Genomic DNA, 24,365 nt, shown 5'->3' with positions numbered 1-24,365 from the left:
CTAACTGGAAGCAAAATGGTGGCTTCAAAGACCATTCCAAATCAGACCATTGTAAAAATTATTATTAAAAAAATGGTGTAAATATGATGTAGTAGTTGTTGCTCACATGCTGTGTGTGTGTGTGTGTGTGTGTTTGTGAAATGTATGCACCTTACTGCTGTGGTGTAGTCTAGTTAGCTGTAGTGGGTATACTGTGATCAACCCCAAATATTAATACCTATCCTTGTCTATTTTAAGTGGGTATTACTGAGATGGTGATGCTTTTTTAAGTGGGTATACTGCGTAAAGTCCTACATATCACATAGACTACACCACTGCATTACTGAACAAGGGATTTTCTGTGTATGAATGTTGACCGGTTCTTGGCCCCTCAGTGTATGATGTGGCCCCTGTCTCAGAAAAATCCTAGAACTGCCACTGCAGGCAAAAACTTGACATTTGTATTGAGATCTTTAACTCGTGGCAAAAGGGTCGCATGACCTTTATTAGAAAGTCGAGACATGGAGAGAGCAAATGACAAAGCAAAGTTGATGCACAGTATCGAATGTATAGAAAAGCATACACATAATATATGAACATGTAGGCTAATGTTAATCACCTCTATGTAGATTAGTATTCACTTCTAATATAAACGTATTAGTAATCACTTCTATTGCATAAGATTTGTTATTAATCCAAAATTTCTACCACAATGACATAAGAGAAAGAAATGCACTGATTGGGCCCTGATCAGGTTTGGTCAATTGAAGTTCTCAATGACAGCTACAGTATGTAGCCTGCCCTATTTGTCACTTGCACCAATTGAGCTAAGAAGTACAGTATAATGGATATGTGTTCAGTTGTTTGCCAATAAACGACATGGCAGAAATTGTCCTTGTCTTAATTCATGTATAATACTGAAAACAATGTAGGCATGTCAGAATTAGTTATGCCGCTCACATATTTCATGTTTGATGACAGGAAAGAGACTTGAAAATGATGTTAACAATATAATTTTAAGGTCCTAATGATCAGCCTACTTATTTGTATGTCCCGCAGCTGACATAGAATGCTATTAACCGGTTCGGGAATTTTATTTTTTTGTTTTAGTGATACCTCTGCACCGAAAGTTGAGCAGCTACCTTCACATTTTATATGGCATCTGGCAGTCACCATAGCTTCTACTCATTTGGAAATGGAAAATAAGATGTATTCAGTTGGGTGCAACCTCACAGGTAGATGTCACTAAATCCTTTAATTTCATGTTTGCCACACAACCTGGGAATGTGCTATTTGTAATGGACTTTCCAAACTGAAGTACATCTTTGTGTTGCTTTGTTTTTAAGTTATTTTGTTGACAGAAAAATGTGGGAGATCTATTTGACATCCAATATGCTATGTATCAACATCTGATCACCTTACCTCACAACCGGAAAAATCTGAAAAGCTGAAATCTTTATGTCACACACCAGTTCCATTAGCCTTTAATCATTAACCATAGTTTTGCTGTTTTGATTACTTATGACAAAAAAGTAGAAAGGTTTGGAAAAAACAAGATAATATAAGTAATATCAATGTTTTTTCCTACTTTGTAACATTTCTCTGTCTCCATACAAACACAGACATGAAGCAGCCCAATGCTCCCCCACAAGCTGCAGCCACCACAGCGGTCAACCAAACGGATGCCCCAATCGTCTTTGACACTTCTGGCCCTGTATATATACATAAGTGTGTGTGTGTGCGTATGTGTGTGGTATGTGAAAGAGAAAGAAAGAGAGATCACAATAACAAATATTGTCTTGATAATTTCAACAATATGGTATTCAATGGTTGTCACAGACATTTAACATTTTTACCATTCGAATGCAAATAAACTATCGTGCTACCCTGTACTTATTTCAGCTGTGTGATGGTGCCATCTTTAGAATTACAGTGTAACAAGTGGGATATACTCACGCCAGACAGTTATTTTAGGTTGAGCGAGGCTGCTGTGGTTGACAAAGCACTCATACACCTCTCCGGGTAGGGGGAGGATGCTGATATATTTAAACACTCTGAAGGTCCAGTCCTCCCCATACACTAAATCAGAAGACTCTGTAGGACCAGGGAATGGACGTCCATTGAGAACAAAGCTGATCTCTATATCTCCAGGGTAGAAGCCAGTGGCATAGCAGTAGAGGTAGTTAGGACTTCCTGGCATTGCAGGAAAATGGCTGTATACATTAACTGAAGGGCTCACTGTTTGCAGGAAGAGAAAAAATAAGTAAGTTAGACTCTTTGCCTTAAAGATGTAAACACAATCTTTGATTCACGCTTCCCTGACTGAATTCTGACTACAGAGACTTTATTAACGAGAACACAAGGTACAACAGATCCTTGTCTGCACTAAGTAGTCCACCAACAGACAGTAACAGATTTCAAGCTCAAGATGGTAGGATAACCAACATTGAAATTGTACTCAACGTTTAGGCGGCTTGGCACCATTAGTCTGCTTGATCAACTTGTCCAGATAGTCTTGTTGGCGTGGAAAGGCGTTGATGACCTCAGACACACAATACATACGTTCTTCTGCTTCCAGTACAGAAAAGCCTGCCATCGCAGTAGACCGAAGCAGGAAGGTTTTCTCAGTGGCGTTAAAGTATGCAAACACAGCCTCATTCACGAGGACGAGTACTCCTTGTTCCACGGAGTCCCTGCTAGTCAACCTGGTATAGGCGAGGATGCTGACGGCTTTGTAATCTGCATAGACATCGTGTGCATCCATCAAAATTTTACTTGGAAAAAACAAACTGTCCAAATGTTAGACAAATAATGGCAAAAAATGTGCATAATCAGTTTGCCTATTCTGTGTAAGTAACATAGTGTAAAAACAAGTTTGTCCTTGGCTATTTTACGTTTATTTGGATTAGGCCTACTGAATATTTCCTCCCCACAATAAACCACTTTTTTGGCAATAGAAAAACGTTTCATTCTTTTATAGCTGAATCACCCTAATGGAACTTTTTTTGATGGTCCTGAGATACATAGTTTAACGCACAATATTTTTTTCAGCAACTTGTAAAACTACACCAACCAGTTTTAAGTTGGTTTTCAGTTTTCCGGTATGATTACGAGTCCAAGACCGGGACTAGTCATCAAGACCAATTCAAAAGAGGTTTGAGTCCAAGTCGAGTCAAGAGTCCAAAATGAGAGAGTTGAGACAGAGACCATTTTTTTTTAATTATTCTATACACCACTTACTTACCTATGTACAAATGTTCTGTGATTTTATTAGGTTATGCCTATAGCCTACTGTTATAGCATTTCTATATAAAAGATGAGTTTTGGAAGGCAAATCAATGATGTTTTAGATATATTATTTAGAGAAAAAATGTATGTTTAAGCCCGCTGGACTCAACTAAAATATTTGGTCCGAGTCCATTAAAAAAAAAAAAAAAAAACGTCTCCAACACCAGACTTGAGTAGCCTACTACAGCCCTGCTAAAGACAGACATGGTGAACTTTGAACGTGAACTGTTCACTTTGAGCATGTACTGAACTTGAACTAGTTCAGAAAAGCTGTGAACTGGCACAACACTGGCAGGCTAGGTCCCCACTGCGAAGAGACCTATTTTGGACGTCCAATTTCAGGTGCAGATTGTAACGACAGATGACGTCTTTTTTTCCCCGACGTCCAGTATTGACATCCACAGGACCTCTGTATAACGTCCTAAATAGGTTGTATAGTCCTATTGACGTCCAAATCTTGTCATGGTTATAGACGTCAAAATAGCGTCCTGGACCGACGGACGCAATAAATACATGATCTGCATGTCCATCAGACGTCTAATGTTTAGTGGATCTGTGCCATAAAAGTTTTATTCATATATTTAGATGAATAGGCTACAAGGATTCAGTAGGCTACAGCTCTAAATGTCTGCCCATTTCACAATCACTTTTCTGTGAAACGACGATGTTCACCTCACTCATAACTAAAATTGGCATTCATGACCTCCATGGTATCACTCTATGTTAGGTTTTCAGAAGCCTTACCTGTCCATGCCATATTTTGTGAAAACTGCAACAGTGAAACCAACAGATTTAGTGCGAGAATGCTACCCATCTTCCTTCTTTCTCTAATGTAACAGACTAACTGCGTACAGGCAGCCTATTCGCAACTTCTTGACAGCAGCGTGACAAACATGAATTTTGGTTTCGATTTTGAGATGGCTAAGGGCTAGGCTATAAAGAAACGCTTGAATTTGCATCATCAACTTGTGATGACACGAATTCAAGCTTTTCTTTAGCCTACACAGCTTTATACTGTAGTCTAGTTGACAACAGGAAACGTAGGCTACAGATATGTTAAAGCTTATTTTGCGGACGAGTTTTGTTTAATCTAGCTCAAATAACTGTCTCTCAGTTTAGTTTGAATTGTTGTGAACATTAAGGCTCATTACTTTAGTTTAATTCTTGAATAACATAGCCTATACATAATTACTCAAAACTATAATTTCCCATTCCGAGCGTGCGGTTAGACTGGTATATTACAGCCTGTCATAGGACCAATAGCGCAACCATTATAGCCTACTTACATATCTGACCATGAAATAATTTATTGACTTCCCTATATGTAGCCATTAATACAATGCTAGAATGATACTATTACATTTAGTGTAATTTCTGTATGTTAAACTGTATACTTCTTGTCAAACAATTAATTTAATTTTTATTTCATTAGCCCTATCAACATATACAGTAGGGTTCAGGGATCTGCACCTCTCTCTATCTCTCTCTCTCTCACACACACACACACATTCTAGGAAAACCCGCAAACCCATAAAAAAAACCTCAGGAAATGCAGCCAAAAGGGAAGAACAGTTTCATTCTTAACTCCTTTGTCCTGACACATTTAGGTGAGAGTGGTTATAAACAACAAATATCATCATCAGATAGTTTGATTAAGCCTAAATCCTCTCCCTGCACCTTTCATTACTCTAAGAGAATGACTATACATATATTTGTATATTTGGCATATACATTTGATAAACAGTACAGAATACACAGAGGGCCCTAAGTTCAAAATGCGAAGTGTAAAATCGGTAAGTGAGCCAAGTGTCAACTGCATGACCCACACCATCCATGTAAACATGTAAGATTTGGAATAAAGTAATAAACACTGAAAAAGTACAGAAAATAATGATAAGGGCACACGATTACACCACATGGCTCCCAATGGATCCCAAAATGTCTGCAATTCTCTGGATGGCAGCTTTGTCGACTCTAAACTCGTTCTGGTCACCTCTGAAACAGTAGGACACAATTTTAGTCTATGCCACCACACCTTAGATCTTGTAGTAGAATGATGCAATTGGGAAAATAGAGAAAACTTACACTTTTGTTTTAGTTACAGCGGTCATCCTCACCAGTGTGTAGAGGACATTCTTTTGCATGTCCGAGGACAAAGCCTCATACGTCTGGAGTTCACCTGGGTGGAACATTAAAAGTAACTTTACATCACGTCATATGTGACCTGATCTGGCAAAATGAGTCACAGTGACACACAATTCAAAATTGAGGACATGATAAGCTTTAAAATGATATCCTGGTCAAAGTCTTGAATTGTTGTCAAGATACAACATTTTGAATTATGGCCTCCTGCCATCTTTTCCGATTGAAAAACTGAGGAAATCATGTTTGAAGTTACAGGTTACAGGCAGTACAGGTAGGATTTGCCCACCTGAATAATATTTTTTTTTAACCTTTCATTCTTATCTTTACTATGAAATTAATTTTGAATGCTTCTTCTTTCATACACCAAAAATGAAAAATCAATATTTTCAATTGTTTTCGAAGTAATTCGAACTGAATCTCAAAAATTTAAATGTGCGACTTCAGACTCATTTTGCCAGATCAGGTCACATATGGACAGCCGACTCTGGCCAGCCAAGCTGCAAGTTGACATGACAAGCCAACTCAGACCCAATGCTGACCCAACTGTGAGCAGCGAGTCATGTGGAACAAGTGTTCTGAAGTTCTTACCAGCAAGGATGAGTTTCAGACAGTAAGAACGGACCGCAGGTATGTACTGTTTCTCGGCAAATACCACAACACCATCCTCAGTCATATGACGGAAAACCACCTGTTCAGAGGAGAGCAGAGCACAGTCTCACAGTTATTCACCATCTACCACAGAGTTTCAGTCATAAGTGGCAATTAGGAGACGTTACATTTCAGCCGAGATCAACAATTGGCTATAAAATACACTATAACATATTTACACATTGTAACATGGAAATGAGCAACATTTGCCAGCTTGTTCATTGTTAAAGAGTTATTCCGGAGTAATTTGAACCCAGGGTCTTTTTCACCATGACAACGAATGAAAGTCGAACACCTCCTCGAGAGCTAGCCAATCGCTAAACGTATCCAAACGGCCATTTTGTAACCACTAATAATGCTCAAAATAGCACCACACTTCTGCAGTGGTATGAATAGGGTCCCTACACATAAAACGAAGCATCAAGAACTTAGCAAGTGTACCGGGAGATTATTAAAAACTGTTTTACAAGTCTGTACCTTACGGTCACCTCTGTGTTTTGAGCATTATTAAAAAATGGCGGTTTGGATACGTTTAGCGATTGCCTTTGACGTCTGTCAGGCCTCAGATAGGCCTCTACTAATTCCCTAGAGAGAGGGGCTGATTCTCTTCCTCTTATGCCCATGGGAGTGCTCGCAATGCTGTTTGCGTGAGTGATGATCATGGATACTTACCTGCTCTCTATCATAGGTGGGAGAAGATCAGTCACTGCATGGGGATGTTCACCCAGGCCAGACCACTGAGCACACTCCTCAAATGGCAAACCAATCAGCCGGACATGGGCATTCCACATCTTCCATGAGATGCACTTTGTCCATACATGGAGCACATCATGCACGTCCATCGTCCACGTCCACGTACATCACGCACGTCCATGATAGTGCCGCAAATGGGGCAAGTGTTTGGCGCCATAGTATTGTCAGATGGTAACAGATACTTAATACCACTGCATTATTGCTGCAAATGGCTCCCTATGTAACCTAGCCCAGCTGCACACAATGAGTTAACACTGAATCATCGGCCCCAAGGGAGAAAATAACATCCAATCCTATTCGTGAACGTAGCTAGGAAAGGAACATAGCAACCAATTCAACAGCTGCGTACAGCGAAAATGGGGGATATAGATCCCTCGCTAGAACGAATGTCAAAGCGAAAACCAGTTTAAATCCTCAGGGACACAAGGCACTTGCACAATAACGTGGTGGATTACTGGCTTCTAAGGAAATCACACTCACCGGTCTCAGATGAGGCGATGAAAGGCAAAAAGGAAGAGGCGTGTCCCTGGATGCATTATATTACTGCGGGACGGCCTCCAGGTCAGTCACATGACTTTGTTGATTTAATGGTCTTGAGGATAGGTAGAAGGATGGCATCATTGAATGTGTAAACCGTGGTGACGGTCAGCGGGAGGTCGAAATAGATAATTATACTTCTGTGGTAGTGTAGTAAGGGTTTCTAAATACAAAACGAAGTATTGTACACTTAAAAAGTGTACAGAGAGGTTATGACAAGACCTGTATCTGTAGGAAGAAAATTGTATGGCTTCCTGGTCCGGTATTATCAAATCAGCAGGCACATTCAACCTTGCAACACTGCGCAGATCAGTCTGAATTCAATACAAACATACCTTACGTTTAGCCAGATTTGAAGAACTGAAATACTTTGGTTTGTCTGTAGAAACCCTCACAATACTACCACAGAAATTTTATAATATTTTGAGCATTGTTAGCGGTATAAAATAGTATAGTGGCACCTTGCCCTGTTAGCATCACTGTAAGCCCATTCAGTGATAATGCTGAGTGATAAACGTGATAAACGGTCTTGCTCAAAACGCCACCAATTAATGTAATTTTGCTCTCAATCAAAAGTTTGAAGTTTTTAAATACCGTAAATAGACCCTAGGTAGTTTTTACTCCGGAGTTACACTTTAACGGCTTGTTAATTGTTAATTCACATCCAAAAAAATGTATGACAAGCTTTTTAGGTGCAGGATTTGGGACACCATTACCTGATATGTTTCTAAGAATGGCTGGAGGATGGCCCTAAGAAAGGAAGCTGTGTCTGTACCATGTTCTATCACAACAAGCTCTTGATCTGAAGCCTGAAGTACGCCACACTTCACCAGCAGCGAACAACCCTCCTTAAAGTCCTTCAGTAGAGACAGCATAAAATGGAAATTGGAACTTCAGATTTTAATAGTGCTATTATACAGTATTGGTCACTATAACAGTGTTTCAAACGTCTGTTTTGGTTGCAGTGATCAGGTCCAGGAAACATAACTCAAGAGATGCAACTCCTTACCTCAGTAGCCATTCCAGGCACAAAGACAAACTCATTGGAGAAAAGCTCCTGTAGAAATTTGAAGTGTGTGAAGACATCCTCTGCGAAGAAAGAAACAATGGTAGTTGTGTTGAATGTTTTGTTTGAGCATTGTCTCATGCTTGTTTGTAATCAAATAAGGGTGTAATTTTCTCTCTGCTGTAAAATACAGTGTAAGTGCGTCTCTAAACGTCATGCTATAATACATGTACAGTGTGTAATATAGTTAATGAATGTGTAATGAACCTCTATTATACACCAAACTACAGTATTCTACCTCACTGTTACGTGTATGTGTCCTGGGCTACTCACTCACCCTTTTTGGTGCTGGAAGTGGTTGCTATAGCGAGAGCAACCAGGGCAGGCCGCACAAAGATGTGCAGTGCCTGGTTCCTGTAGGAGACACACATGAGCATGATGGACGCACGCCTGAACACGGCAGTCTCTGGAGTGATGGATTCCTCCCCATCAGGACCCTGCTCCTCTATCAGAAGCACTCGGCCCCCCTCACAGCAAACCATCGACCGGTGGCGGGATATGTTGGATGATATCACTTCCTCATCAGAAACCTGTGCTGAAGGGAGTGATAAAGGAAAGGCAGCAAAAGAGAAGAGGATAAGAGATTGGTGCATTAGTTCAGCATAGTGTGGGCGTGTGTAAAGTCCAGTCTGTAGCTTGCAAAGAGCAGTTGATGAGGGGGGAGGGGGGGTGTTGCTGTTCTGATGGCACAGGCGGATATGAGAATTGGCTCTCAAGTGCCACTCTCTGAAGTGCCTTCCTGTTGTGTGCTGTGCTGTTGCTAAACCACACAGCTATGCAGCAGGTTAGCATGCTTGTGGTGGCATGCCAAATCTCTAGTCATGCCAGGAAGCGCATTCTCTGGTTGGCTGTCTTTGCCAGCTGTAACATATTAACACTTTAGATCTTGACATAATGTGTATAGAAAGCAACTTGGTCCACAACCATCTCCTGGGCTTGGCAGCAACACCGTCATGTGTGAGTGTAGTGTTCAGCATACCGCTGAGTAGCTAGCCTTGAGGTGTTCTAGTGTTGTAGTTTTGGGTGCCAGAGGAGTGGTTTCCAAGGTGAATATGCTGGAGCCTGCCAGTAAGGAGGCTCAGTATCCAGTTACATAGCGCAGGAGACAGACCCAGGTTATGTAGTTTGCTTCTGAGTTTAGTGGGGCTGATAGTATTAAAAGCTGAGCTGTAGTCAATAAAACACAGTCTGGCATAGCTAATCTTATTATCCAGGTGGGTCACAATCGAGTGCATAGCAAATGAGTAAATGGATTAAGTAAATGCAGTTACAGTAAACTTGGTTGTGTCATGTTCATTTTGTTTTGGACAACAAATATCATTACATGTCATAAAGAAAAGGAACAGAATGCACTAAGTGCATTTCGTGATGAACTCATTTTTATCTCATTTTTCTCTTACCAGGCCAGTCCAGAACGATATCCCAGTCCAGAACGATATCCCGCAGCCAGGTGGTGCGCTGGGTGAGGGTGTCCAAGCCTAGGCCCTCAGGGCTCTGGAGCAGGATGGTGGCCATGAGGCTCCAGGGGCTGATGACCATGCCTCTCTCCTGCAGACGCACCACTCCATGGCCCATGACGCTCACAAACTCCTGAGTCTCCTCACTGGGATTCTGAGGCATTTCTCTGGGAGATTCCGAGATTAGAAAGGAGGGTGTGTTTAAGAGAAAGGAGGGTGTGTTTAAGAGAAAGGAGGGTGTGTTTAAGAGAAAGGGAAAGAAAGTGGATAGGAAAAGAGAGGTACAGACTGTGAGCTTGAGAGGTGAAAAAAATGTGATATATCTCATTCTAGATATGGTTTTAGGCAGCTCTTGAAGGAAAGCCAGCAATCAGACAACAATCAGACAGCAGTACATTGAACTGCCATCAGCAGGGAGGACATAGATGTACAACACAGTTCGGCAATAAAGCCTAAACTGTGTGACATTTACAGGTGTGCTAATCAATGCTATTTGACTAAGTAATCAATTTCACATAGAGAGCACAGAGAAATCATATAAAGAGTCAAGTAAGTCTCATAATTTTATTATATTAAAGGACTTCTCCAAAATGGTTACCCTGACCATACCCCATTTACCAGCATTCACCAACATTTAACTGCATCTATCCACCACCTGCACTATTTACTCTAGTTCACTATAGAGACACAACTCATGTTCAACATTGCATGAGTATTTTAGTGCAGCTAATACTGTCAAATGCACACCCTTACAACTACATTTGATTATTTCAATGTGTTTAGCAAAGGATAATGAAGATAAATTCCTCAGAGTAACTTAGTTATGTTAACCTAAATCTTTTGTTTGATTGAGTGTTATTAGCGTGACCCACCTATGGTGGGAATAAAGCATACATGTCAAAACAGAACCTGACACATTTACCAAATTATATTGGTGTTTTAGTGCAACTAGCATTAGTAAAACATAAAAACTATTAAAACACAGTTTGACGATTTGAATGTTGGTGCAAAAGATCATGGGAGTCACATTACACTCAAAACAGTTGCTTGAGTTTTTGAGTTAGTTTGTTAGCTATAAGTTAGTTTTGTTTTTCAACGATTATTAAGTTGATTTAAATCATTATTTCAAGTTAGTTTGACTGTTTGGGTTTACAATGTGCTGTTACTTTGTTACTGTTTTTTTACATTACATTACATTACTGTACATTACATTTGGCTGACGCACTTTTAACCAAAGCAACTTACAACTGACAAATGGACTGACATTTGTCAGGAATGCTACCAGAACTGACGTCTGACTACCTTAGCACTGGATTTAAACAATGAAAAGTGTGCTTTTATCAGTGCAAAAGACACTTTTTGTGAAGGGTGCCAAGACTTTTGACCGTGTCAGTTTGACAGTATTCACTTCCCGCAGCATTTTGGTGATATTTTGTGTTGAATTTTGGGGAAACCAATTGTTGTTTTAGTTGTGTTGAGCTACTGAAATGGTCCTGGTTTGTTTGTTCTCAAAAATTGTATTTTGTTTAAAAACCAACATTTCTAAAGGGATGCCAATACTTTTGTCAGTGGCTGTAGTGCTATGAGAGGAGCTATTCTCTGAAGAGCTGGGTCTTTTCTTCAGGAGTTTTTTTTTTGAAGATGGAGAGGGATGTCCCTGCCCTAGTAGGAACTGATAACACGTTCCACCAGCGAGGAACAACAGATGAGAAAAGTTTGGATTGGCCTAAGCGTATCGGTGGCAGAGCTAGATGTGATTCGTCTGAGGAGCGCAACGGTTGAGAGGTAGCATATGCCTGTACGAGGACATTCAAGTAGGTGGGAGCAAAACTGGAGACTAGGCAAGCGTTAGAGACTTGAATTTGATGCGGGCGGCCATACACAGCCAGTGTAGTTGGATGAGCAGTGGGGTAACATGTGCCCTTTTGGGTTGGTCGACCAGTAGCGCCACCGCTTTCTGGATCATCTGAAGGTGTTTCACTGCGCATGCTGGGAGCCCTGTCAGAAGCGTGTTGCAGTAGTCAAATCCTGATTTCTTTGTAGAGTGCGAAACGGCACGACCGGGACTGTTGGTGCTGAACATTCTGTACCAAAATGTAAACTAGTTGTTACCAGACATGCACACTTACTTGGTACACTCCAAGTACCAAGGCCATGTTATGCCCAGTAAAGCTAAATAGAAACTGATGGATGTCCTTTAAAATGGTACTCCAGAGAGATGGAGCTCTGTACTTTAAGAAGGCAGTGATTGATAGGGGTAGCAGTCCACACCTGGGTACTTGGTTATGCTGCGAAAAGTTGATCCTCCCCTTAGCAAGCTCTCTGACAGAGATGGGCTGACCAAAACACACATGCATGGAGCCGTTATCATTTGCCAGAACATTCCAAGCTTTTAGGAGACCCTGGTTAAACACAAGACAGACAACAGATTAATATATGACCACATTTACATTAGTTTAACCATATTCTGACAGACTAGTATCAACATCCTCCAAACATGAATATGAATCTTCAATTAAATATATGTATCAGAGGGGTATGTGTTCAGACTGACAATAATCACAGACATAACATGCCAGAATTTAAGGTTGTCACATGTTCACCTGATTAGCTATACCAAACTGAGGTTGGTTTAAGAATCCAAACATACCATAGTGGACTCTTTTGGTTTGGGAAATCCCAGCAGTTCATGGGCCAGTAGAGACTCTTCAATTACCCGATCATAACTGATGCTGATTGGCACCAGGCTGATGTCATCCACCTCACCATTAAAAAAAGGCTCCAGAACCATGTGAATCATACCTACACACAAACACACAAAGAGAGAGAGAGAGATCTGAGAAAACCAAGAGATCTGTCCATATCACAAATCTACTATAATCCATCCCATGTCTTACCCAATTTGGGATTCAGAGACTTCAGTGTTCGACTCCGATATCCTTCAATGTAGAACTCCACAGGGGCATAACCAGTCTGTGAAGACAGTTAGGTTCCATATATTTTACTGCGAAGATCAGGGGTGTAGTAAAATAAGAGGTGGGTAAACTATGAATTATGTGATCACGGTATTGTGGACTGCACCATGCGGTGTATCAGATTTTTAAAAAAAGAGTGTTGGTGATTGTACATATTGTGAATGTGGATAATACAGTGTGATTTTTTAATGTTAAAAGTTGTAATTGGTGAATACACAACGCTATTTCTGAAATTTCCGAGGTGGATAAACTGTTTACTCGCGTTTAGCCTCCACTACAGCCCTGGCAAAGATGAATTTATCACAGTAAAAAAGAATCAACTAACAAGCAGAAGATAAAACTTTTTTTAAACTCTTAAAGGTGTGAAGTGAATGCACATCTACTAACATATTTCAAGTGGATCTATTTTGTTTTGTCTTCAAGTGGAATGCCTTAATAGTGCAAATAAAATATAAAAATATATAAAAAATAGTATAAACAGTAATACCTTTTGGAACAAGACTGACTCGTATGGAAAAGGCTGATTACAGGCTCTTAGTATTGATTCACAGTGAATAAAATAGATGCTGAGATGGATGGTCAAATATTCATACCCTCACAATGGTTCTGACATACTCTGACAGCACTGCCCAGTAGAGCTTATCTGCCCTGATTGCCCGACGGATAAAAAATGCTCCAGAACGCCGCAGTAATGGAGCAAAGAACATCATGTCCATGAGAGCTGAAAGAGAGGATGGCGAGAGAGACAGTTGGACAAAAAGAGACATTCACAAATTATATAAAAGTAAATGAATGCCTTGGCAACCTTGTTCCAAGGTCAATACTAAATAAAAATGTAACTTTCTTTGCCAGCAATATTTACCGGTTTACCGGTAGGTCTAGATTAGGCGCAGGTGTAAATGTCCCTGATATACAATACAATTTACACTATGAGACTTTTTAAAATAGATACATGCCAATTCCTGCAGCAATGACAGGCATGGAGAGGTCATAGGTGAACATGATGTAAGAAAGAACCAGGAAGTCCATATAGCTCCTATGATTGGGCAACAAGATGACTGGGTGCTCCTGAATGGCCTGTCGAAGCTGATAGTGATGGACAAGCAAAACATGATGAAATAATGCATCATGGAGAAGGCAAAATTACAGGTGCCCTATGCTGTACGCTTTAACCCTCTCTGCCATAACCTCCACAGTCTTTCCATGATCCCTCTTCCCCCCACAAGAGTTAAAGTGAAACTCCCTTGCCCCACCCCTAAATTTCAAGCATTTTTTGATTAGGCCCAGCCTTCTGAAGCAACACTTCAATGGATTGATCCCAGATGGATGAGTGGAGCTAGGTGGAACGAAATTCATCTGGCGAGAGTCAGGTTATAATACTACACCACTGGTGTGAAGCCGATACTCACCTGGTTCAGGCCATCCTCATTCACCAGGACTGTATGGAAGGCTCTTTTGAACACCTTGCTGAGTGTGTATCCTAACAGTCGAATAGAGCTGAGCTGCAGATTGTGTGACATCTCATTGAGTATCCCAGAAGCCTTCTCTCTGATGACCTCCACAGGTTCTCCACTTTCTGTGGCAATCTACACACATGGTTATTTGTGTGTATATTCATGATGGAGTATTTATAGAGAAGTCTAAGTCTCTCTTTCTTCCTCACACACACACACACACACACATACTCTTACCTCCTCTACAATAGAGTGCAAGTGCTGCGAGTCCAGTACTGCTTGGTTTAGAGCACTAGCTGTGATAGGTGGATGTCCTTTATAAGGCTGGGGAGAAAAGGTTCTTAGGGCATGGCTTATGTCACTGGTCCTTCTCCTCTCCTCCAGAATATCCAGGAATGCACCTGGTTCAGGTGTTTTCTCTGTACACTATGTAAGGAGAATATCAAGGTCAAGGTTGAGGTAATGTGTATTATCCCTGATGTGAAGGGCAATTATTTGCACTATTAAAAAAAACACTCAACAACAACAATGCATACAGCACACCAGGCTTGGAATTTCACCATTCTGGGGGCAAGGCCACTTGGCCTTCAGTTGGGCATATTTGGTGGGGGGCAGAAAGGCCACATGTCAGGGCACCAAGGCCAAAGTTAACTATTAGTAGTAGGCTATACAAATTATCAAAGTTGTATTTAGCCTATTCACTGCAGTAGACCTGCATCACTGTATGAGACATACTACATAGAACTGTAAATCATCTGACTATCTAATATTTACAGATATCTAGGCTATATATAACATTTATTTTATATTTGGCCTGTTATGAAATCATGTATTGAACAATTTAAGCACAGCTCAGCTTTAAGAAACTCAAATAGCCTAGATGCATGCTTAGCATTTTGTGATCATTAAGGCTACTTTTACAAACTCTTAGTCAGCTGTCCTCTGATTTACTAATATATAGGCGATATTTGTAACATTTATTTTGTATTTGGCCCGTTATGAAATCATGTGGAACAATTTAAACACATTGTAAAACTTAAAGCCCAAATTTGGAGACATCCATGTATGTCGAACTTTACTGCAAATTCAAAACTGGATTACTCTGGAACGGCTAACTGTACAGGGGACTGCTTTACACCTTTGTGTTCGGTAAGGTCTCCTGTTTATGGGTTGTCATGTGTTAAAAGAAGGGTTCGTAAAGTATTACACCGAGATGAATGGGTATGGAGATCATGGGACGCAAAACCTTCAGTAGAATGTATGATTAAATTGAATTATGTTATTTACTTTTCTCGCGAACCGTTCAACACAGCAATTATCGGCTAACCTCGTTTAAAAGCTGAGAAAAAGCTCTTTCGTGTGATACGTGTGATGTCTGTGTGATGAATAGGCTACTTCGCGAGTAGTTCAACATGAGAATGGGTGAATTTGGACGCACTTTCTTTCTTGCGCTGCCACTTTCTCCACTGCGTAAATGACTAAATTAATTTGCGCTGTGAATGCTAAGATTATTTTGACAGGCCACAGGCTAAATAAAAATCGCTATTACTAGGACGCAAAGCAGAATATTGAAAGAAGGGGGCACCAAGGCCACTGTGGCCTGTAAACCTCTGATTTTCAAAGGGGCCTCACGGCCAACGCAAGGGGCTACGACGGCCATGGCCGTCGTGGCCGCCGTGAAATTCCTACCCTGCAGCACACCCAATAAAAAAAAACAGAAAGTACATACAATTTCAATATGTTGTTCAGGAAGGCAACAGTGGTGGGTCAGTTTTTAAATCTGTTGGCCCGGCATCTTGGCTGGAAATAGCCTGAACTCACTGGAGTGGCTTAGGCCAGCAATAACTGACTAGGCCTTTATGTGGTTCAGATATTGTACAGTTTGGAGAGGTCTTTGAATTCAGTTCTTGCAGTCTTACTACACAATACCAATACCTTCTAATGTGTTTTTTCACCGTAAGTGACCGAAACCAGCAAATTAAAGAGAATATTACAACAGATACAATAGCACAAGAATAACACATTCTCATAAAAGTGGGGTCAATATCAAAACTTCTATTTCCAAAACAATTGCATGTGCTGATGGGCTTTTGCACAGTCCATGTTGTTCAGTCAGTGTGTCCATTACTCTCCTTACTGCTGATATTTTTGAACAGCTTCAACAGTCTGACCATTATAACAGCAGGGGAGAAGGAGGGGCTGCTTCCTAAAATCAATATCCATCTTGATTGGTTTGGACACATTTATGTTCAAAAGTTGCTGAGATCATCCACAACTGGGTCATGGACAGTTTCCCTGTCGTTAAGCAGGGACACGATAACAAAATCATCTGCACACTTTATCACATCTACCCTCATAATGGCACTTGCTGTCATTTGTGTATAAAACAAACAGAAGCACTGGGAAGAAACACCCCTGGGTGGTGGGGGGTGGGTGGGGGGGCGGTAGAGGAGCATCAGATAACACATTATTAACTTTCACCCTTTGAGATGATTGGTTAAATAGTGAGCCAGCCTATTAGCTCCGAGCTAATAATGTGGGTCTTGCCAAGTATATATGCTAAAATAGGGCACTAAGAGTTCTTAGTTCTTACACAGAGTTCTTAGTTCTTACACAGAGTTACAGAGGCTAGAATATTGTTTTCTCATTCCGCCAGATAATAAGCATCTCTGAACTGACCACATTTCAGCCCTCTAGGTCACTTGATATGACTTAGAAACTGAGCCCTAGCATCAGGTCTTGTGAAGCTATGTGGCACGAAATGTGTGTGGTCACAGACCTCTGCCTACGGCTACACAGGTGTGCGGTGCAAACGCGGGACGGGCTATGGCCCTCATGGTCTCTCAAGAGAGAGAGAGCTGGCTCAACCTCTCCAGCCTCTCCCACAAGGAGAAGACCCAGCTGCTAGATGTGCCCGTGGACCCCAAAGGCCTCTTTGGACCAGCCGTGGCCACTATGCAAAAGCGGTGTGAGGAAAAGAAACGGGACGGTTTCGAAAGAAACGGGAATCTGCCCGTGTTCTACAGGGGGAAATAATTTCCCTGTTAAACAAACAAGCGATCAGGGTAGTCCCCATCGAGCAAAGCCGTCACGGTTTTTACTCGAGGTATTTTCTGGTCCCAAAGAAAGGGGGGGGCTTGCGCCCGATATTGGACCTGCGTGCACTGAACAGATACCTAAGAAAGTACAGGTTCAGGATGCTAACCAACGACGCATTAATGCGCTTCGTGCGCCCGGGCGATTGGTTCACCTCAGTGGATCTGACCGATGCGTTCCTACACGTCCCGATCTATCCGCCCCACAGAAAGTTCCTCAGGTTTGCCTTTCGAGGTATGGCCTACGAGTGGCTTGCCCTCCCATTTGGCCTTGCGCTCAGCCCCAGAGTCTTCGTCAAGGTCACCGAAGCGGCTATCGCGCCGCTTCGGGAAAAAGGTTTACGTCTGGCTACTTTTATCGACGACTGGCTGGTGGCCGCGCACTCATACCAGGAAGCGCAGCAGCACACGGCTCTCCTAACGGAGCACCTGTTGTTACTGGGCTTCAGAATAAACTGGGAGAAAAGCGTGCTGCGCCCGTGTCAGATCACCACCTTCATAGGGCTGTCTCTAAACTCCGTCTCATTCAGAGCGCGCCTGTCAGCGGAACGAGTCAAAGCGTTCCACGCATGCCTCGAGCTTTTCCGCAGGGGGGCTACTGTGAAATTCAGGGTCTGCCTCAGACTCCTGGGCCTCATGGCGTCAGCCTTGGTGGTCATTCCCCTCGGCCGTTTATACATGAGGGCTGTTCAGCGATGGGTGGCGTCTCTGGGATTGAATCCCTCGCGTCACTGCCATCGCCCTGTCGCAATCTCAGCAGCCTGCTGCGCTGCGCTAAGGCCCTGGAAACGCCCACTCTTCCTCACAGAGGGAACTACGATGGGTGCTGTCCTACACAGGAAAGTAGTGACGACGGATGCCTCGCTGAGCGGCTGGGGAGCTACTCACGAGGGCAGGTCGATAAACGGGGTGTGGGACTCACACATGCAATGTTTGCACATAAACCGTCTAGAACTGATGGCGGTTTGGCTCGCACTCAGACATTTTCTGCCCATCCTGAGAGGGCATCATGTCTTGGTCAGAACAGACAACACCACTGTGGTGGCTTATGTCAACAAGCAGGGGGGACTGAGGTCTCGTCATATGCACACGTTGGCACACAGACTGATCTTATGGAGCAGCACACGGCTCCTGTCGTTGAAAGCCACACATGTCCCCGGTGTATTGAATTTGGGTGCAGATTTATTATCCAGGGGCAATCCCCGCTACGGAGACTGGAAACTCCACAGTGATGTGGTGGCTCAAATCTGGTTGCGAACGGTTCGAGCGAAAGTGGACTTATTCGCCTAAGAGGAGAATGCGCAATGTCCGGTGTTATTCTCCCTGCGCGATCAGAAAGCCCCGTTAGGGATAGATGCTTTGGCACACCAATGGCCACACGTCCTGCTCTATGCCTTCCCTCCGTTGGAACTGATCACTCCAACGCTCGCCAGGGTGCGGGAACAGAGCCTCTCACTCATTCTCGTAGCCCCGCGCTGAAATAATCCCGTTACTCCACTCCCCACCGTGGCCGCTGCCCCCCCGGAGGGACCTGCTGTCCCAAGCGAACGGGGAAATATTTCACCCTCATCCAGAGCGCCTGGCCCTCTGGGTCTGGCCCGTGAAAGGCTGAATCTGACAGCTGCAGGACTGCCCTGCAATGTCATAGCAACCATTCAGAGCGCTAGGGCGTCATCAACTAGGACGTTGTATGATAGCAAATGGCGTGTATTTAATGACTGGTGTATTAAAACAGGGACGATAGCCTTCCAGTGCTCTGTGGACGTTATCCTTACGTTTCTGCAAGACTTACTGGATAAAAACAAGTCCTTCTCCACTGTCAAAGTTTACCTGGCTGCCATCTCGGCCTGCCATGTAGGCTTTGGGGACAAAACAGCGGGCCAGCACCCTCTCATACGTCAATTTATGAAAGGGGCTCGACGCCTCCGCCCGGTTTCTAAACCACTGGCCCCTTCATGGGATCTGCCGATGGTTTTGGATGTTCTGTCTCGCCCTCCCTTCGAGCCATTGCAACAGTTGGATCTTAAAGTGCTCTCACTCAAGACGGCTTTGTTGGTGGCTTTGGCTACGGCTAAACGCGTAAGCGATATTCATGCCCTATCTGTGAATACAGCCTGTATGCAATTTTTCCCGGGTGACTCGAGGGTTGTATTAAAACCCAACCCAGCGTTCATTCCGAAGGTTTTCAACCCGTCACTGTCGTGTCGGCCGATTGAACTATTTGCGTTTAACCCACCGCCTTTCGCCTCCCCGGAGCAGGAGCGGCTGAATGCGCTCTGTCCGGTCAGGGCGTTGCGTGCGTACGTAGACAAAACAGCGGAGTTAAGGAAAACGGAACAGCTGTTTGTGTCTTGTGCAAAGTCACATTTGGGTAGACCGCTCACTAAGCAGCGTCTATCACAATGGATTGTGGCGGCTATTGCCCTGGCCTATACGACTAAGGGGTTACAACCCCCAGTCGGTTTACGAGCCCATTCCACTCGAGGAATGTCGACATCATGGGCTTTATTTCAGGGCTTCCCCATAGAGGATGTATGCTTGGCAGCGTGTTGGGCAAACCCGACAATGTTTGTCAGGTTTTACAGACTTGATGTCACTGCCCCGACTTTGCCACATTCAGTGTTAGGCACTGGGACGCCGGGGGCGCACTGATGTTGTTGGGGATCGCAAGCTTGTCTGGCAATCCGGGAGTCACGATATCCCATAGTGAGATAACGAATGAATGCTTGAAAGAGAACTTAAGGTTACTCACGTAACCCCGGTTCTCTGATAGCATGAGTGAGATATCTCACCAGACCACCCTCCTTGCCGGTGGCGAGAAGAGGTTGGTTAGCTAGACTGAAGCAATGACGTTGCACCGTAGAATATAATGGAGGAGGAAGTACCTCCTCCACGTCGCATACGTCAGTCGTCCAGCCAATGGTGGCTGGCGTAATGAAATAATGGCTTCTGGGGAACTCGCGAGGGGGCGTGTCCCATAGTGAGATACCTCACTCATGCTATCAGAGAACCGGGGTTACGTGAGTAACCTTAAGATTGTAACTTTTTACCCTGGAGCTGCAGGGCCGTCGCATGCGATAGCCTACTTTACACGTAGCCTGCCTACTGACGGTGCATTTTAATAAAGGCTAGGCTACACCACCATTGTCTTTAAGAGGGGAAATTGTATAGCCTATAGCATTAGCGGAGTCACATATTTGGCCATAAGCCGTTAATCATAGACTACATCACGAAACCAAACGTGTAACAAAGGCGAACATTTAGGGGGAATTATTAGCCTAATTGGGCATGAATCATTGTGCTGAACGCTATTTGTCAATGAGCAGAAACACACACGACATTCAAACTATTGATAAGATGTGCACTATGGAAACTGGTCTGTAGGCTTACATTGGACAAATAAATGACATTGACTCGCCATATCCTGACCATATCCTGGCCCACTATTTCTCCTGTGACATGGCGGTGCGCAAAGAGTTTTTAATAGCCTGTTCGACTTAGAAAAGCTTGATTCACCCGATGCCAATTACTGATCTCAATTTCAAACTCCGGGAAGCTTCGTTCAATCTTTGCAGTAGCTTATCCCCTCTGGAATATTACTGTATTATTGAGGTCGAGGTTGTAGGTTTGGTCTGAGCTTTGGTGGGGACAGGGACACTACCCAGCAACCCCCCCCCCCCCCCCCACACACACACACACACAAAAATAATAATAATAATAATAATAATAAAATAATGTATGATGCGTGCCTGACTTTAACTTTGCATTACCTACTGATGCATATGCAGTAAAACATTTAGTCAAAACACCATGTCAAATATACCTGTAGCCCTGAATCTCCCCTATCTGAGCAACAACCTGGCCGGGATTCCTCTGTCACTTTATAAATAAAATATTGATGTCATGAGCAGTGACATGGCACGACTCAAATCTCGAAGAAGACCAGTAGTATTCACTAGGTCTATAACTAGCCCATAACCAGCTAACACTAAAAAAAACACCATGTCCTTATTCAAGTTCACCTGCTGCTGTGAGTGACCTTGCCACATCACCGCTGTCTGATAACTGGCTGGGTTGCTTTTTTTGTCATCTGACAAAGTAACAAATCGATTGCCATTCTGAGTGAGAAAATGATTGGAAACAATGTTTTGCATTCATGTTCTATCTCCAGCACGTCAAGCCCATAGAAATGCATTTGTTTTCACTGACATCCTCGTGCTATTTTCATTAAGTTTAGCAAACATTTATTTTATAGCATTGCTGGTTAAAAGCATGCATTTCCTTTCCATTGTCATAGTACACAAATCTGCTAGCGCGAGCTGAACTAGCTGGTATTTGGTGAGGTCCAGTGCGTAGGCTACCTGTATGTCTTGGGATTCGGACGTGCTCAAAAAGAAAAAAAAACTTTGCGCTAGATTTTTATAGATGGTTATGAGGAGCAATCATCTTTTACCGTCTATGGGAGCAATATGAGAGAGAAATTTGAGTTGTTTTGGGACGTTAAGCCTTTTCTATACGCGTCAGTGAAGGAGATTGAAGAAACACTGTCACGTCAGCCTAGAAAGTTCATAGGCCTAATATGACTTCATGCTTACTTTTTTGAAGGTTCTTAGTGATTATGAGAAACAATATGAGAGACATTTGGTGATCACTGATCGACATTAAGCTAGTTAAGCTTTTTTCTTAGGCTATAGGCGTTAATTGAGAATAAACGATTAATGTCATCTTTGGCGAGGTGCGAGGTCCATCAGACGCAAGGCCCTGGGCGACGGCCCAAATTTTGCTGTTTTCATGAATACAAAAGTTAGGTGACCCTCCCAGACTAAAAAAAGTTGGGTGACCCTCCCCTCAACAAAGAATAAAAAGACATGACCCTCCCCTATTTTCCTCCGGTGGTCCATTCCATAAATACCTAACGGTCCCTTACAATTTCTGTTTCAATACAATTGGTGGACTATACATCTGCATAACTAATATTGGATCAAATGGCAATTTCTATGGATTCTTGTGAATATTTCAAGACCCAATATGCTATTGCTAAAAATACTCAACTAACATTAGCTTTGGTAGGCCTACTTTGGTACAGTTTTGAAGTCTAGGGCGCTCAGCCCAGGGGATGGATTACTGAATGGGCCTAGCGGGCCCAGGTCCAGGGGCCCCTGAAGTTCAAGCCTCTGTTTTGATGAATGAAAACATGTTCTATCATAGTAGCTCGTTCTTCCTCCTCCTCCTCCGCCTTGCATACGCACTCATCCTCGTCCTCTCACAGTTTCTTCTATCCATTTTCTAGCTTTCTCATTCCCACCTTTAATAACCTGTTTGCTCTCTGAACTGGCTAATATTGGTTGTGTCACATCATTTGAAACATGCTATCTTTATTGCTTATTGTTATATGTCTTAGAGACCTTTATGGTTTCAAAGTTGCAAGGTCCTTTTTGTAATTAGCTTTGCCAAGGAAGTTAGGTTTACATCAGTCAAAATCAGCAGATTTTGAGTCTGGAATATCTGTTGGTCAAGGTCTTGCCCATATCCTTGCTTTGATGAAGCTTTCTGCTGGGAGATTCTGTGCCCCTTGTTTTATTTTTTTCTTACTCTCAAAAAAATGTACATTGTACATTGGATAGTAGATTTTACTCTTGTGTGTGTTTGGTTTAACATGTATGTGTAATGTCTTTGGCAGAACACCTCAGCAAACACATGACATTGCAGCGACATTGGCAGAGAGTGAAAGTCACCGCAACATTATCTTCTGGTCACATCTTTGCAGCGTCGCAGCAATGTTGTACAGAGTTGTTATCATTTGGTACCGCAAGTAACATAGCAGTGACATGCCCTTATTGTGTGTTGCCTGTGCAGGTTAGCGTTAGACTATCTCGTGTTGCATCCTACTTTCATTTTCATTGTGAGATAGTATGCTGACTAAGTAATTAGCCACATTTCAAGTTTTTCCCGCTGAAGTTTATCATTCCCCTGATAATCCTGTGCAGGCTTATCAGAAGCCTTAGCGATCATTGAGTGTTCTTTTTGGAGAACATGATGTCCCAATCAAAACATGTTAAAAATTAACAGCAATATGAACTAGATACGGAGATGACCCAAAGTAACCCAAAGTTGCTCTGTAGTCAGAGTAGTCCCTGGTAATAGAATTGAAATATGTAAGTCACTGGATGAAAAGTGACTGCTTCATGTAAATGTTCTAACTTTGTGAGGTGGGCAGGGGAGGCCCTTTTCATGTCTGTGCCCAGGGGCCCAATGGCTCATAATCCGTCCATGGCTCAGCCAACCAAAATAATCAAACGAATTAGCCTAACGTTTACCCGGGAACCAATGGGGCTATTCCTTGCATGCAATTTAAAGAAATATGGGCAAATGATACTTCATCATTGACATCGACTTTAATGGGGCAGTACTAGCACCATTACCACCAAACATGAGTATGATCAGCTACCATTTTGAGATAACAAGTTTGTTTTGGCCTCATTTCCTGTTCCACTGGCCCATTTTTATATAGTGTAAATTACGGAAGAGTTGAGTCAAATATAAAATATTCTCTATTAAAAGGAGCAGAATAGTCAAGATAAGCAAAAGTGAAAAATGTCAGGCTTTGGTTTCGTATCTGTAGGCTAAAAAGAAACATAAAAAAGAGAAAGAAAAAAGAGAAAGAATAAGTGAACTATCCATACCAGAGTCTCCATTCTAAAAGGACGAGCCGGTGCAGAAACGCCTTGATCAGCCAGGAGACGGTGCAGCTGCGACTCGAGGCAGATAAAAACTACGCTATAGCCTACCTCCTCCTATTTCTATAACAAATGACCGGTTTTATCTCAGTAGGCTAATCCATTTTTTCGGTAGCTTAGTCAGCCAGTGTACAGTAGGTGATGGTTATTTTCAAAAATAGCAACACGAACACAACACATTTAGTCATTTAGTGCGACAGTGTTGCACAGCTCCGCCTCAGATCATTATTA

At 42.6% G+C, this 24,365-nt stretch overlaps 2 protein-coding genes across 7 annotated transcripts; both read right to left on the bottom strand.

Moving 5' to 3' along the window:
• Positions 1–457: 457 nt before the first annotated feature.
• On the bottom strand, positions 458–4,510 carry zmp:0000001138 (uncharacterized protein LOC100002901 homolog). The gene is made up of 4 exons (XM_042062445.1): positions 4,012–4,510; positions 2,443–2,718; positions 1,936–2,217; positions 458–1,691 (listed from the first exon to the last, which is right to left on the bottom strand). The coding sequence occupies exons 1-4, from the start codon at positions 4,079–4,081 to the stop codon at positions 1,564–1,566; spliced, it is 756 nt and encodes a 251-aa protein (XP_041918379.1). The 5' UTR covers positions 4,082–4,510; the 3' UTR covers positions 458–1,563.
• A 180-nt stretch (positions 4,511–4,690) lies between these two features.
• Positions 4,691–24,214, bottom strand: LOC121682333 (dihydroxyacetone phosphate acyltransferase-like). Of its 6 annotated transcripts, none has more exons than XM_042062438.1 (15): positions 24,081–24,214; positions 14,540–14,728; positions 14,258–14,434; positions 13,805–13,934; positions 13,442–13,569; positions 12,771–12,846; positions 12,524–12,675; positions 12,145–12,275; positions 9,817–10,040; positions 8,694–8,951; positions 8,360–8,439; positions 8,067–8,207; positions 6,001–6,100; positions 5,353–5,446; positions 4,691–5,262 (listed from the first exon to the last, which is right to left on the bottom strand). In XM_042062438.1, exons 1-15 carry the CDS (start codon positions 24,090–24,092, stop codon positions 5,175–5,177), a joined length of 1,980 nt encoding a protein of 659 aa, XP_041918372.1. In that variant the 5' UTR covers positions 24,093–24,214; the 3' UTR covers positions 4,691–5,174. The 6 variants fall into 6 exon arrangements, 4 of the variants coding, with proteins under 4 accessions (XP_041918372.1, XP_041918373.1, XP_041918374.1 ...); XM_042062439.1 differs by having other exon boundaries at positions 12,145–12,209; XR_006022523.1 differs by lacking the exons at positions 4,691–5,262; positions 5,353–5,446 and adding an exon at positions 6,733–7,513 and having other exon boundaries at positions 6,017–6,100.
• Positions 24,215–24,365: the final 151 nt, after the last annotated feature.

The sequence above is a fragment of the Alosa sapidissima genome, chromosome 14, assembly GCF_018492685.1.
Source record: "Alosa sapidissima isolate fAloSap1 chromosome 14, fAloSap1.pri, whole genome shotgun sequence".
In the NCBI taxonomy this organism is placed as follows: domain Eukaryota; kingdom Metazoa; phylum Chordata; class Actinopteri; order Clupeiformes; family Clupeidae; genus Alosa; species Alosa sapidissima.
The sequence above is the reverse complement of the archived record's forward strand: the minus strand, read 5'-3'. Positions and strand labels throughout refer to the sequence as shown.